The 16,436-nt window shown below is 38.9% G+C and overlaps 3 protein-coding genes across 3 annotated transcripts in view; 1 reads left to right on the forward strand and 2 right to left on the reverse strand.

The window, feature by feature from the left end:
* Positions 1-15,644, reverse strand: part of rmnd1 (required for meiotic nuclear division 1 homolog) — a 29,885-nt gene extending 14,241 nt beyond the window's left edge. The window contains exons 1-2 of the mRNA XM_030126283.1: positions 15,640-15,644; positions 2,864-2,866 (exon numbers count right to left, since the gene is read on the reverse strand). The gene's annotated coding sequence lies outside the window, so the exon portion shown is untranslated. The remainder of the gene's footprint in view (positions 1-2,863; positions 2,867-15,639) is intronic.
* ccdc170 (coiled-coil domain containing 170) lies at positions 355-6,137 on the forward strand. Its single transcript, XM_030126278.1, has 8 exons — positions 355-399; positions 516-698; positions 2,100-2,402; positions 3,174-3,353; positions 3,443-3,616; positions 4,163-4,405; positions 4,642-4,845; positions 5,720-6,137. The coding sequence occupies exons 1-8, from the start codon at positions 373-375 to the stop codon at positions 5,978-5,980; spliced, it is 1,575 nt and encodes a 524-aa protein (XP_029982138.1). The 5' UTR covers positions 355-372; the 3' UTR covers positions 5,981-6,137.
* The window catches only part of syne1b (spectrin repeat containing, nuclear envelope 1b), a 211,586-nt gene continuing 206,536 nt past the window's right edge, over positions 11,387-16,436 (reverse strand). The window contains exon 145 of the mRNA XM_030126274.1: positions 11,387-12,387. Coding sequence (XP_029982134.1) covers positions 12,147-12,387 — 241 coding nt within the window. The 3' untranslated portion in view covers positions 11,387-12,146. The remainder of the gene's footprint in view (positions 12,388-16,436) is intronic.

Consider the following 16,436-nt stretch of genomic DNA (forward strand, 5'->3'; position numbering starts at 1 on the left):
GACCTCAGTGAGTTTGAATTGAATAGCCCTGCCATAAGCCATGCTCCTGCAAGTCCAAATTTAGGGGAAAATGTCTACAAACACAATTTGACCTTCAGTTGTTGTCTACGGGAATATTTCTTTCATTTTTTTAAATATCACAATTATTGACCTCTCACACACTTCTATTCAGCATACATTACCCTTGCTAATACAAATATGGGCTGCTAAAAATGATGGCCCTGTGTATAAATATGTCTAGATGGCTTAAGTGGATTCCTTAACTCTAGCGCCCTCCATGGTGAATCTCGGTATTGCCTGTGTTGTGTGTTGCCTAGGGACCTCATGCAACACAAACTGTACAAATTCAGTCAACCAGCAACACTGCTAACAATGGAAGCAATGGAAAACCCTGATGAGGTATGCCAAAGAAATGAAAAATGAATTCACACCATGTTTTCATGAGGCTAAAACACTGTGTATATAAGTAGGAAATAAAAATTACGTGTAGTTCCTCTTGTGTTGCGTCTCACCAGGTGGACTGGTCCCATGAGAGGGAACGGCTGAAGATGAGAACTGCTGTTTTAGAGGAGAGTGTCAAGGCCTGTGAAGTGGAATGTAAAGCCAGCAGAGAGACAGTGCTGAGGCTGGTTTCAGAGCTGGAGAGGGAGAGGAGGAAGACAGCCAGCAGTGTAGCAGCACTCGATACACTCAAAGTGGTAACAAGTCATACAACTGCAAGAAAAGTCTATGTTTAACCCTTTCATGCACAAATTATGAGAACCTTAAGCAAGATTTTTCCCCTGAGTGGTTTCATTTCTCTTTAAACATGCTAAAAACAATGTGATTGAAAAATTTCTTATAAAAAAAAAAGTTAAAAAATAAACTATAAAAAAAAAATAGTAATAATTATTAAAAAAAAATTCTCATGAACCTATTTTTCATGAAGTTGCAAAAATGTTCACTCAGCTGGACACTATGTGTTTAATTTTTGAAGTGAAGAAACATGTATTTACTGATATATTGTGTGAAAACTATAACAATTCCGCTCAGGAGAGATCTACACAATGTTACCAGTTCATGTCAGAAAAGATATGTAGTGTCTTCAAACTTGAATAAAGATATGTGTCAAAAAACAAAACAACAAAATCCATGAATATACAAGAGAACAGCTGCAGAATAGCTGTCCACTGGAGTGAGCAGAATACATGAGAGGGTTCAAGTCAAATCAGAGGCTGAGGTTCAGTTTCCAGGGCAGTAGCCAAAGGTATAATACACTGGAGGGTCGGTAACTACGAGGGGGGGGGGGGTTCACAGCCTGACTAAGAAGGACTTCTTCCACAGCAGTGAAACTGTGCATACATTAAATTCAACCTCTCCTGATACTAACTGCATGGTTTCCTCTGGACGGAGGTTCTTAGTCCCAGGTGCAGGACACAGCGTTTATAAAAACAGTTTTGTTCCTGTCGCCGTCACTGATCGGCCTTGTTGGAGGTCTGCGCTCTCCGAGTGCTTTTCTAGTTTTTTGTTGTTTTCTTTGCAGCTGACTCTTCCTGGAGATGAAAACCAGTTTGAACCTTAAATGAACAAAGTCATATCTAAAACTAGTCATTTCCACAAAATAAAAACTAAACTTAGACTCAATCAATCCTTATGAACACAGAGATAAGATATGACTTTATTGATCAGTCCACAGGGAATCTGCAGTCTTTACAGCAGCAAAACAGAGAAAACTAAGTGCAGACTGGCAGAACATTTACAAGTGAAACAGGAAATTTAAGAGTATTTGCTAATAAATTACTTTTTCTGTACTTACATAGGCTACATATGATTTACATATTTACAGTATAATTGTACATGACGTTGATATTAATATGATATGGGGGAAATACAGCTCCAAAATACTTGAGTCAATAATAATAATAATAATAATAATAATAAGTTTTCTAATTCATTGTTATAGTAGTTATAGTTACTAATGGTGATACATGATTGTGGTATATAATTTCAAAATGTACTGTATATTTTTTACCACTACATATTGAGGATGAATGGTGTTCGCAGTAAAATGGAATACTTCCCCTCCCACTGCTCTGTGAGTTTTCTGTTCATCTTTGTAGGAATTAGACGGTGTGGAGATGGAAAAGAGGAGTGTGGAGTCGGAGAAGCAGACTCTGACAGAAAGGCTGGAGGCTGCGAAGAGAGTCATTGAGGCTGCTAGAAGCGAATCCGAGTGTCTGGATAAACAGCTGGAGGAAGTTCACAAGAAACTCCAGACAAGCCAAGACGAGACCCAGAAGGCAGAAGGAAACCTGCAGACGTTCCTACAAAAGGCGGCTGCTGTTCTGCAGGGGAACTCTGACGACGCTGTGCTCCCCACAGAGGATAATGTTCTGCACACAGTGGACAGCCTCTGCAATAAGGTGAACTCCAAGCTGGCTGTTAGGCATCATTTACAGTATGGACATTCTGTGACTCCATACCTGGATGATGTTTTTGAACTATATTTTATCTCATTGGATGGGTTTAGTCCTTTATCTTATGTCCTGATTTTATGCTGTGAAATGAGTTTAACAAGGGGTCTGCTGTGTTATTACAGCAGGGTCGAGTCACGTGCCTATTGACTTTGAATCCAAAAATTAGAATTGAGATAATGATTTCAAACTTTTTGTACTTCAATAGTATAACATCTTAAGTTTCTAAATCCATTAAAATTTCTGTCAAAAAAGGATTTTCAAGAAAATTACAGAACTTTTTATATGAACTAAATTCAGTCCCTTGGAAAGTTCCCTAAGAATGAATAATAACAGAGCTTATCACTGCTATAATTTGAAATCTCAATCATATATTTCTATTTTCAATATAGTTTTATGACCTTTTATACATCCTTTTATCATTATAAAAATAATTTTGTATGAAAAATTGGTGTGAATTGCTTTTTTAAGCATTTTAATATCAAAGTTGGCCTCAATCCAAGTTTTTCCAAGGTATTTAACTCCATCAGTCATGGAATTCAAATCATTGGTTTTTACTCACATACTGGGTGGACAGCGTGATGTTAAGCATGTCTCAATATTGATCTTGGCAATCTTCTTCTCCATCTCTCCAACTCTATCACAACCCTAGCATCCTTATTCCATTATTGTGCAGACAACCTTTGTGATTTTGTGACTGTCCTGCATCTGGCCTTGCAGAGACTGTCATCAATGCAGGCAATGCTGAGCGAGCAGACAGAGCTGCACCATAAAGCCCTGCAGAGAGCTCAGCTGGCAGAGGAGCAGGTTCAGGACCTGAGGAAGAGGCTGCAGTGTGCTGAGATGGAGCTGCTGACAGCACACATGCATCGTGACAGACTGCGACTCAACAATCAGCACGTACATACACTTACACAAGCAAACGACCAGAGTTAAACACAGTGTTGTCCTTTACGTGAGTGGATCTAATGGTTCCTTTGTTTTTACAGTATGAAGAGTTTCTGGAGCAAGTGTCAGCGACACTGAAGGTTGAAAGTATTGCTGTGGATTTAGGGTCTGACATGAGACTAAAACTCATCCTGTCTCGTGCAGAACAGCTTGTAAAGCAGGAAGGAACTGCTCTAGTGGAGAGCAAATCGATGACATGCAGCTTACAGCGAAAGGTACTTGTTTTTGAATCATATTAGTACAACTCCTAACATACATTCCATGACGCAGCTGAAGGGGTGACACACATGAGCAGGTTTCCTCAAACCTTTGCTTCATATTAAGTCAAGACAAGTTTTGAATGCAGCGCTCTAAACTGAAGTCGACTGTTTCACAGTTGTTTATCTTGTGACAAAAATATGGGGCGGCCATGGCTCAGATGGCAGAGTGGGTCGTCCAATAACCGAAGGGGTGGCGGTTCAAATCCTGCTCTGTCCATGTGCTGTTATGTCCTTGGGCAAGACACTTCACCCCCCCTTGCCTCCAGTGCTGCTACTCACACTGGTGTAAGAATGTGTGTGAATGATTGGCAGCCACCGTCAGTCTGCCCCCCCCCAGGACAGCTGTGGATGCAGATGTAGTTTACCTCCACCAGAGGGAGGATGTGAGAGCGAATGAAGAATGGATCCTCTGTACGAGCTTTGAGTATGCATTCATAGAAAAGCACTACAGAAATCTAATCCATCCATCATTATTATTATAAATATATTTGTCCCCAAAAGTTAAAGTCCCAGAAGGACCAGCTGGAGAGCAAAGGCCTTCACGTGCAGCTCCTGAGGAAGAAGGTGTCCGAGCTGGAGGAAGAGAGGAGGAGTCGCTCAGCTTTGGCTGTAGAGAGAGATGATGCACAGCTGGAAATCCGACGACTGCTGAAGAAAGTGGAGCGTCTTCAAGCTGAAATGAGGACCACCAAGGCGTCCAACACTGAGCTCAGGGCCCAGCTTGTTCACACCAATGAGCTGAAGGTAGAGGGGAGAGGGGTTCGGACACACTTTCCATCTAGAGGAATTTTTACTAGTTAATATGTGTTGAGTTTGTGTCATTTGGAGAGTATCATTTTCTGTAAATCAAGTCAGACCTTTTTTTGTATCAATACATGTCATCTTCTGAGAACAATAACCCAAAGTTTTCAATAAATAGTCGATTTTTTGCTAAACACCAACATCCACTCGGGTCTCTGCTGTGTCTGTGGCATGCCAAGTTGAAAGTGGTGGAACAGAATCAGACCGTTCAGGAGCAGAAAAAGAAACTGGATCAGCTGGAGGGGAGGAAGGCCAAGGTGGAGAAGAAGCTGAGCACGGTGAGCTCAGATCTGAAGAGCCAAGAGAAGAAGAGCAGAGAAGAGCAGCAGCAACTGAGCAGCCTCCGACAGAGTCTGGATCAGCTGTTGGACCGACAGACGGCGGTGAGGGGACCGTGGGGATGGATGTGGAGTGGAAATAGTTCTGCAATATTTAGATCACATGTGTGTGTGACGCAGGGTCATTATACTGAAGGAAAAGCCAGACTAAGAAGAAAACACTGGAAAGAAATATTTCATTACCTGAAATAAAAAAATACATAAATGGGACAGTTTTCAAACACTATGAGAGTTGTGAAGAAAACTGGTAACAGAAAAAGTACTGAAGTTATTTGCATATATGTGAAAGCTGGCTGAAAAGATGGATACACTGATAATTGTGATCTTAGTTTAGTTAAAAAAACAAAAAAAACCCACTACGGCACCAAAGTGACATTTAATATATTATTATTTCTAGCTTTACCAAATTTGTAGGCATAATTTAGTTACATTTACTTCAATAAGTTTACATTATCCAATACATTTTTTTCAAGAGATTGAAAAAATACAAATTTGTGCTTATAAGACTAAATAATAAAGCATTTCAGAAGCTAAATCTACTCAGTAGTATTAGATTAATAGCAGTGGTTTCCAAATGAGTAAAATCTATCCATTTTACTTTAATATCATGATTACTAAGTAACAAGCATGTAATTACTCCTTTAATAATGTAAAATCTTGGAAGTCGAAATGCCATTTTTGTTATGATATTTACCATAGAACTTTATTTTCCTTCATGTTTGAAACATTCCCCTTTCTGTCAAAGTAAAACTGTCCAAATACTGTGTCTCATTACCTGAATCCTTCGGTAGTTTCTGCGATAACCATCAGTTTGGGTAACAGAGCATCAAGAAAACCTAAACGCTGACTTCTAGATCAGTGACTGAATTGGATTCTTGCTTAAAGACACCTTTTTTTTCTCTTCTACTCTTCTGTCTAGTTGTTAGATTTCCGGACGGTGGTTTCCCAGATGATCGGCCTTGACACCTTGTCGTTAGCACTTCCAAATTCTGAGATCCTCCAAATACTGGAGAGCATTCTTCACACTCATCACTGCCATCATCATCGCCACTGTTGTGACAAACAGACGTGGTTGTGTCCTGCTCACCAGAGGCCTCATCTGGCCCAGATCCAGCATCTACCTGACTCCTCCTTGGATACCTCTACCTTCAGGTCTACAGCTCTCCCTCATGAAACCTAGACTGATTATGTCTGCTTCTTCTCCAAGGTATTTAAGGGTTCAGTGTGTGTTATTTAGTGACATGAGGTGCCCTTTCAGTTCCCTGTCAGCTGAATATCCCATCTGGTGTTGGAACGGATCTCCAGGATGACCTGCTGTTATTGGCTGTTACACTGTTAGTTCTGTTTTTAAAACACTGGTCATTGAATTAAACAACGAAGTCCATACACGAGGGGCGACTGACAAGTTTTGAGCCGAACATGGAAAGGATTCAGATATGAAAACCACATTTGGTCCATGAAATCTTTCACATATCTAAATCCTATCCACTAAATTTCTTGGTCAGATCAATCTTTTTCCCTGTTTTCCAGCTCCCTGAACTTTCTGCATCAAGTGTTTCCTGAAAAATGGACAAACTTGAGTCTGGGGCTGTCATCAAATACACGTCCGACCTTTGGCTTCTTTGGGGTTGGTGACATGGGAGGTTTCCAGAGTTTGGACTGCTCTGTGGTCTCAGGGTTAGGGTTAGGGTTAGGCTTAGGGTTAGGGTTAGGGGTCAGGGTTGGGGGTTGGGATGTTTCCATAGTTGTGACTGCTCCTTGGTCTCAGGCTGATAGTGTTGGACCCCAGTCTCATCCAGAGTCACAAATCAGCCCCATACTCAAGTTTGTCCATTTTTCAGGAAACACTTGATGCAGAAAGTTCTGGAAAACAGGGAAAAAGACTGATGTGACCAAGAAATTTAATGGATAGGATTAAGATACGAGAATGATTTCATGGACCAAATTTGGTCTGCATATCTTAATCCTTTCCATGTTAGACTCAAAACTTTTCAGTCACCCCTCAGAAAAGACCAAACACGTTTATACCACTACAGTTCATAGAAAATTCTTAATGCTACTTAAAAGTTAAATAATAAGTTAAAAAAAAATAATACAAACATTGCCACAACTTTAACCCATATAGACCCAGTGCTACGTTTATGAGTTCCCAAAGGATTTTTTCTCTCTATTTAACATTTCTTACATGATTTCTCATCATTTATTATAACATTGTCATCTGTATTTTTCCTTTTTTCAGTGTAAATCATGTATTTTCTGATCATATAGATCAGGGGTGTCAAACATGCGGCCTGCGGGCCAAATCCAGCCCGCCAAAGGGTCCAATCCGGCCCGCGGGATGAACTTGGATAGCATGAAAATTACACTGAAGATATAATCAACCAAGAGTGTTGAACTAGTTTTAGTTCAGGTTCCACATATTGTGATCTCAAGTAAAATAACAACATAATAACCTAGAAATAATGACTGCAAATTTTCTTCTTGGTTTAATGTGGAAAAAATATTACGTTATGCCGAAGAATAATGACAACTTCAAAATTTTGTCCTTGTTATCGTGCAAAAACTAACATTAAATTATGAAAATATTTACATGAACAAATTATCCTTTAACAATAAAATGAGAATAACCTGAAATGTCTCAAGAAAATTGAGTGCAATTTTAACAATATTCTGCTTGTTACTAAATGTTTTGTGCCTTTATAGAACTGATCCATAATGCACCAGCGTTTCCCATGTCTACAGGGTTTTAACAGTGTGTGATGATGCTTCTTTAGTGGTATGGTACAGATGATTATCATGACTACAGCTACACGAGTGAGCTGGATTAGCCATAAAGTATTCAGGACTTGCAGCTGACGTCACTGGTCATGTGATTGTTGTTTACACCGCCATATTGGTAGGCAGGCTATCTGGATCCAGAAAGTCCCAACTGTTGCTTTATCTGGTGTTTTTCTTTGGACTGGTGTTTGCGTGTTTTGTTATTTGCGAGTCTGTCTGCTTGTGTTAAAGGCTCCGTTGTCCTGTCCCAATTCGCCAGAGCCTTTGATAGCACCTCTGAGGTTCGTTATTGGAACAGATCAGATCTGTTGCCGTGGAGCCCTACAGCTGGACCTTGGATAAACTCGGTGCTGTTGTCAGCGCTCAGAAGTACCAGCAGTTAGCTACCCACAGATTTACAACTATCTGCTATATCAGCTGTGAAAACAACCAAGGCACGTAATCAGGGGACATAGGAGTGTCACTTTTTCCTGGAACAAGAATAAAGGAAGTGTAAACATCTGAACAAACACCTAAAAATAAACTCAAACTTAGAACGGTAGGGGGTGGGGGTGGGGGGCCTATGGTCCATGTTTATTGAACTAAATACTGCTAACGTCTCTGTACCATAAACTCATTTGTGTTTTAATGCGTTCACTTACCCTCAGTAAAATGGTGGCTGCATACTGGGCTGCTGCTGGATGGGTGCCAGCCTTCACGTTTTTATGGCAGCGGTCCACAGCCCCCTCCGTTCTGGATCCTTCAGAAATCTATAGAAGGATTTACCGGTGTTTTTTTTCTTGCCGATTATTGCAACCGACCGCAACACATGTGGTTCCCATGGTAACACTGCTTAAAGCTTTATGTTATTGTAGATCTACACAGGAGACAGAGAAATATCACCAACAATGGACACTTGTACGATCCAAGGAAAGCTTGCCTACCAATATGGCGTCGTAAACAGAAAACCACATGATCATGTGACATATGTGCAAAACCTGAATATAAATGAGGTGAATGAGCTGGAGAGGGTGGAGCTGCAGTAGCATGTCAGGTGATGAGTGAGTGGATAACAGTGATGGGACTGTTGGTTCTTTGAAGGGAGTCGTTCAATCAGGAGTCGTTCACTGAAAAGAGTCGTTCAACAGACTGGCTCTGTTATGTTTTTGCATTCTTTTGAAACACCAGTGTTTGAATGACTAATTAGGCTACATGTGATGATTGACATGACATTTTAAAGGGGTTTAATTGGCGCGGCAGTAAATATTATCTTACCGTAAAAAAGAAAAGTTAGTTCGAATGTGTGGGTTAAATCCATGACATGAGAGGTGACATTAGACAAATGCTCCTTTTTCTTTGGCTCATTACTCACAGGTGCTCACTCACTCACTCTCAAACTTTTCTCTGGTTTCGACCAGTCTTCCAGCTCCGCCTCCTCCAGTCTTCCAGCTCCGCCTCCTCCAGGATGCTCACCTCACTCTTCAAACTGTTTTTTTTTTTTTGCTAACTTCTTGCCATGAGACATGCTCAGTGCACTCTTTTTTTCTGCTGGAACATTCTCCTCCTGCCCAATGCCTCCCCAGTGACGCTAAATTGACAGGCAATCAGACACTCCCTCCTTAAAAAAAAAAATGAAAAAAAATGAACGGCTCTTTATGAAGACTCGGTTCCCATCGTTCATTTCAAAGAGCCGTTCAAAAGATTCGATTCGTTTGTGAATGTCACATCACTAGTGAATGAGCTGGAGAGGGTGGAGCTGCAGTAGCATGTCAGGTGATGGGTGAGTGAATGTGTTCTTCAACAAAAAGAAGCCTGACTCCACAGGTGAGTAACCTGTCAAAGCCACACATGATAGCCACCCAAACTCTGATTCAACCTGACATCTAGTTAACAGAGGCATTAAAGGTCCAACTACAACACGACACCAGAATGACTCCCAGAACAAACATCTGTTTTCAGGGAATAGTTTGAAAGCACTCAGTCTAGTTTGAAAGTACTCAGTCTAGTTTGAAAGTACTCAGTCTAGTTTGAAAGTACTCAGTCTAGTTTGAAAGCACTCAGTCTAGTTTGAAAGTACTCAGTCTAGCGGAGGCAGGCCATCAACTGGTACCTAGAACTCTTCAAGACTCTTCACCTCAAGATACTTCCATTGATTTCATTTTGGAGCTGAGATCCATGCCCCTTGGTATTAGCACATATTTTAGGCCAATCACAGCTGGATATCGCAACTACAGTCACTGCAAAGTGGAGTGTATGTCCACATATGTGAATTTAGCATCCATTCCCCACCCTAACCCTGGTGGGCAGTGCTTATTTTGGCTGTTCCTGATTTATTAGTGAAGGGATTATTAATTCTAATCCACACTTAAACATAGTAGGTGGTACTGACATACTTTAGGATAAAGTGGAACAAAAGTAGAAGAAGGAGCCCATTTGGAACTACTGTAGAAACATGGCCAAATCTTAACAGTGAAATGCTCACTGTACATTTGAAGTGTGGTATGGATTGTGTTGAATGGAAGTTGAATGTGTGACTTTAAATCTTGCTCCAAAAAATGTCGGATGAACATCATAAATCACACATCATGAACCAAAATGGAAAAGAAGAGGAAATATAAGTTGTTTGCTTAATCTTTGCATTACAAGTTCTTTTGCTTGAAGAATCTTTTATTTTTGCAGATCTAGGTTATCATATTCTGATTTAATTTTTAACTATATTTTGTATCCTTATTTGTACTGAACAGTCAGTGTCAGGTTTGATTTGTGTGTGTGTGTGTGTGTGGTTTTTGATGATCTCACACCTGTTTGTGCTGAAGTTAGAGAAAAGGTCAACTGCAACGAGAAAGATCTAATGTTACAGCTTTAGGAAGTTGTTGTGGTAAAGAGAGTCGAGCAGAAAAACCAGATCATGAACTAAGGGGATTTTTGTGGTCCAGACATGCTAGCCTAACAGTGCAGGTGTTAAGCAAGAGCTGTGCACATGCAAAAGCATGAGCTGTTCTTAGAATTAGCTGATGGAGTGACTGACATGTTCTACCTAGAAACTACCATTAACCAACAATAAGCATATGACAAATGATGTCATTGAATAATGGGAGTGTCCAAGAGTCACTAAAGACTATAAAAAGTAATAAAGGAAACTCTTTTTGTGGGGGGCTTTTTCTTTTTCTCTCTGCGATGAAATGTGTGTTTCATGCAAGACTCTTTTTGTAACTTTTTCTATTTTTGCCTGAAGCAATAAATGAAGCTGTGTTAACTTTTTCAAACCTCAAACCTTCTTTTTTGGTGAACTCTTCATTTTCTCCTGGTTTGGTCCGTCCATCCCAAACATAACTGGTGAGTTAATTTAAATTACGTGACCCCCCCTCTGGTAAGCAGCCTATATGAAGTAGTCCAGAGCCACTGTTGGTCCAAAGAAACTCTAGAACATGCAGCTTTTTGTCCAAGATAACCGGAGATTTTTTGGTACCAAAGTGGTTTAAAGGTAAAGAAACTGGGGCAGTAGTTCATTAACTGAAATTAATTGTGGTTTCTGAGATTTACTGCTTGCTGCGTGTTTACAAAAGATCTTATAAGGGAACGAAACTATTATTTCTGTATAATTATATATGAATGAAATCAACTACAAATATTCTATTCTATTTTCCACCATTAGATGCTCCGCTAAATCATACACACTCAACCTATAAAATGTCATGGTTTGAAACCTGACAAAGTTCTCACAAAACGCACATTCTTCTCTTGTGGTTTTAAATAATGATCAGTATCAAATCAGATAACCAAAGACTCTGTGAATTCATAACGTGTGAAATGAAATAAAAGACACATATGAAAATTAAGTTTTGGCATTCATTCTTTCAGATGGTTGCATATACATATATTTTTCATATTATTTTGTACCATTATATAGACATTAAATAATCTGGGACCGTCATACATTTGATACTGAACGGACAGATACAAAATATACAACAGTTCTGTGTCATAATTCTCAATCTTACAGACGTAGTTCATGTTAAAAAATAAAACAGCAAAATGTATAAAGACCATGAGAGACTGATGTGAAAAGGTTAGATTCATTTTGATTCTGATATTAAAACACATGGCTTGAATGAGTTGACGAAATTCAAGTTAAAAATGGATGGTTTAACCACAGACAATGTGGGATCAAAGTAAATAAAAGCAAAGGTTCTTACTGCATGCCAAAATACAGGTAAAAAAATAATTGCAATGTAAGATATATTAAATGTTATTTGTACAAATTTTTCAGTTACAAGCAAATTCACAGGCTATATTTCAGGAGTGGATTTTGGTGCTCTCCAGTTTTCTTGAGAGAAATGAAACAACCACAGTTCCTTCATCCAGCTCGAGACAGTTTGGTTCGTCATCTTGTTTCACCAAAGACGCTCCTTCGTTGACAGAGCATCGCACAGATAGTTAAATGCTTAATCCTATGTATGTGCTACACACAAAGATATTTACTGAGATGGCGAAGATGAACCAGTTAGTTTCTTTTGTGTTTTTTCTTCTGCTCACAACATGTTGGGCCAGTCAGATTAAGGTCTTGTGCTGAGATCTCAGGGGTTCGCCTACACCGGCGGTGGTCCGTTTGTGTAGCTGAGCATCGGGTAGAAGGAATGAGCAAAGTTGTTTGACTGAGAGCAGTAGTCCTCCTCAGACATAGGCAGCAGGAAGGCCAAGATCACTAACAGCAGCATGACGAGCTGGAAAGGCAACGCTGCCCACAGAACGCGCCGCAGGAATGACGACCCACGAGCCGACGACACGTCCGGATCAGAAGGGGAGGAAGCGGATCCAGCGTCGAGAGACCTGCTCACACACATTCCCAGACAAACAACAGTGTTTAGTTACTCATGTTGGAAAATATGAGCAAACAAAGCCATGCAGCTGTCTGCTTAGTTTTCTTAAAGGTGTGGGAGACTTTCCTGACCAGTTTTTCATCAGATCTGCCAAACCTCAGTCCTATCCTCAGTTTCATGAATCTGTCAGTCTGTCTGTCATTCCTCAGCTGAATCTCTTGCATTACAGTGAACAGTTTCTTAGTTCCATCCACCACAAACAAACCATGTGTTTACAAACGAGCTGGGAGGGAATTCGGGCATCTGAGGAATTTTGTTGCGACGTGCATTGCGGGAAACAGAGGTTCGTGCAGCCACCTGACAGCGGCAGCGCGACCATATGATATATGGATGAAACAAACACGTGGAAACGGCTGCAGGAACATGCACAGAAGGAAGGGAGCTCCTGCCGTTTCCGATCGTGTCTGTTCCAGCTGCCGCTGTCAGGTGGCTGCGCGAGCCTCCGTTTCCCACAATGCACATCGCGACAAAATTCCTCAGATGCCCGAGTTCCCTCCCAGCTCTGTTTGTAAACACATGGACTGTTTGTGGTGGATGGAACTAAGAAACTGTTCACCGTAATGCAAGAGATTCAGCTGAGGAATGACAGATGGACGAACAGATTCATGAAACTGAGGACAGGACTGAGGTTTGACACATCTGATGAAAAATTGGTCACAAAAGTCTCCCACACCTTTAACCACTAATGTCACCACCCATTACAATGGTTTTGATAGTTTTTCTTTGTTTTTTACAAAAATAAACTCAGCAAAAACCAACTGACAGATGAAATCAGTCATAGTGAATGAAACGTCAGTTGCACAGGTCTTCAGTTTACTGCCCTTCTCTCCACTCACTCGATTGTTTACATGTTTGACCTGTTTCAATCCAAATAAGGTCTGTGCATGAAAGTGCTTCATGAAAGCACCATGCTGTGTTCAGGGAGACACTGTCAACATGGACCAACACAATGTCTGGACAATGTTTGCACTACATGCTGACTGAGTGGGTGAATAAACACAGTTCCAAAGACAGCCACAGGACGGTCAAGGCATACGCTACAGTCCTCTGGACAGACATTACATGAGCTTGCATTCATTTGCGGCTAGTGTTAGGATAAAAGACATAAGGCATGCTGCAAGTATGAGCATCATATTCACACATTCACACTTTCTGTTCTTGTTTTGTGTCCTGTTGAAAAATGCAAAGCATGCCGAGGCAAGAGAAGCGTAGCAATTAGAAACAGGCTTCTTTCAGCATAGTTTTAGCTCAGGTTTATCTGTTCACCATTGCCCTCTGGAAACATGACTCATTTAACCTCAAAGGTTAGTCAGGTAAAAAATGTGATACTGTGTAAAACTACAGTTACATAAACTATTACAAGACAATACATATGTGTTCAGACTGTCCAAACAAAACGTTCCCTGATTCCAAGAATGAATGGACAAAGTGATGCATGGTTTGCATTAATGTCAATGGTAAAACTTTCTAATCATGATACACATCATATATGTCAGTAATGCAGATCAAATGCATTAGTCATGATGATTTACGACATGAATTTATGAAAGATGTCTCATAAATTCCTGTTCACTGTGAAGCTGACCGTCAACTCACTGTGACTTTGTGTGTTTACGCTTATCAAATAAATGAACTTTCACTGTTACTTCATACATTCAAAGAAAAATAAATCAAAATAAAAAGCTGTGACTAGTGTAGTTTTTTATAGACTGTAAAAAATGACTGTAGAATTCACACCAAAAAGTTGTAAAATTGCAACATAAAAAAACTGTAAGTGACAATACAATGCAAAGATGTTTATTTGAAAAGATTTTTGTGTTAACGATTGAATCAAATATAGCTGTAGTTTTTACAGGAAGAGTATGTGAACAAAACCAGATTTGGATGTAGAAATGATGGATTTCTATTGTTTTTAGAAAATAAAACTGTACTTTGAAAAACAATGTGGTGCCGTTGAAATTGCAAAGACCATAATGTTGAAATAACGGCATATTTGCTTTTTTTATATATATATATATATATATATATATATATAAGTTATAAAAAAGTCAACCTTTACCAATGTACCATTCTAAATTAGTAAATGAATGGGTTGGTAGAGTTGGTAGAGCGGCTCGTCCAATAACCAAAGGGTTGGTGGTTCCAATCCTGGCTCTGACTGTCCATATGTCCAAGTGTCCATGGAAGACACTGAACCCTAAACTGGTCCCAGTTGGACCTGGTGGATTTGGAAAGAGCTGTGGACACCATGAAGGAGGAGAAAATGAGCTAAAGAAGTGCAGAACATTTACCATTTAAATCCACTGTTAAATCTACATGTTTAAACTGTTCAATCTACATGTTTAAACTGTTCAATCTACATGTTTAAACTGTTCAATCTACATGTTTAAACTGTTCAATCTACATGTTTAAACTGTTAAATCTACATGTTTAAACTGTTAAATCTATGTTTAAACTGTTAAATCTACATGTTTAAACTGTTAAATCTACATGTTTAAACTGTTAAATCTATGTTTAAACTGTTAAATCTATGTTTAAACTGTTAAATCTACATGTTTAAACTGTTAAATCTATGTTTAAACTGTTAAATCTACATGTTTAAACTGTTCAATCTACATGTTTAAACTGTTCAATCTACATGTTTAAACTGTTAAATCTATGTTTAAACTGTTAAATCTACATGTTTAAACTGTTAAATCTATGTTTAAACTGTTAAATCTACATGTTTAAACTGTTCAATCTACATGTTTAAACTGTTCAATCTACATGTTTAAAATGTTAAATCTATGTTTAAACTGTTAAATCTACATGTTTAAACTGTTAAATCTATGTTTAAACTGTTAAATCTACATGTTTAAACTGTTCAATCTACATGTTTAAAATGTTAAATCTATGTTTAAACTGTTAAATCTACATGTTTAAACTGTTCAATCTACATGTTTAAACTGTTCAATCTACATGTTTAAACTGTTCAATCTACATGTTTAAACTGTTCAATCTACATGTTTAAACTGTTCAATCTACATGTTTAAACTGTTAAATCTACATGTTTAAAATGTTAAATCTATGTTTAAAATGTTCAATCTACATGTTACTCTGTAAATATGTTTACAGTTGGATGTGTTTTTTACAGTATTGTTCTGGAAACCACAGCTGCCAGTTTTTTTCTGTAAAAACAACAGGATTTTTTTTTTTTTTTTACAGTGCAGAGTTGATGTCAGTGCGATCATAAGTAGTGAATAAGTTTGGTGTATTTTTTGAAAAGATAGCCCTAGTAAAAATGCCTTAGGACCTGTGCTGGGAGTATAAAGTAATACCAGGAATTCTGTCTGTCTTTCTGAGGTTTTTGTCCAGACGATTTCTGGAAGACTGTTCACCTGATTCTTTTCAAATCTGACATGCAATTTCTCTACAACCAGGAGAGGTGCAGTGACAGTTTTAATGGCTCATCTGACAGTGCAGTCAGAATGAAAATTAAGACTTGAGGAGAATACTGTTTGCCTTGGTTTGACTGAATTACTCCAAAAGGACAGTTATTCAGTGACTAGACAGGGTATCAGTGAAGCAAAGTGCTGTGCGATGTGGCGGGGCTTTTACTCCATTTACTTTTTCACTTGTTTGTACATTGTATTAAACTTCGGATCAAAAATTTCATAAAAAACTATTTTACCAACAATCACTACCAAAAAAAAAAATAAAAATTTAATGTTAAATACCAGACCTGTCTATCCTGACTTTGAGTTGACATTCCTTACATCAGAGGTGTCAAACTCATTTTAGTTCAGGGGCCGCATTCAGCCCAATCTGATCTGCAGTGGGCCGGAGCAGTCAAATAATAACAGTGAAAAAAATAAAATTATGTAATGGTCAGGTTTACATCTACAAAGTTTCCTTAAAAATCTGAATAACATCAACAACTTGAATTGTCTTAAGAAAAACAAGTGTAACTTTAACAGTATTCTGCCTCAGTTTATCATTTACACATGTACGTTACAATCA

Source organism: Sphaeramia orbicularis, chromosome 22, assembly GCF_902148855.1.
Source record: "Sphaeramia orbicularis chromosome 22, fSphaOr1.1, whole genome shotgun sequence".
Lineage (NCBI taxonomy): Eukaryota > Metazoa > Chordata > Actinopteri > Kurtiformes > Apogonidae > Sphaeramia > Sphaeramia orbicularis.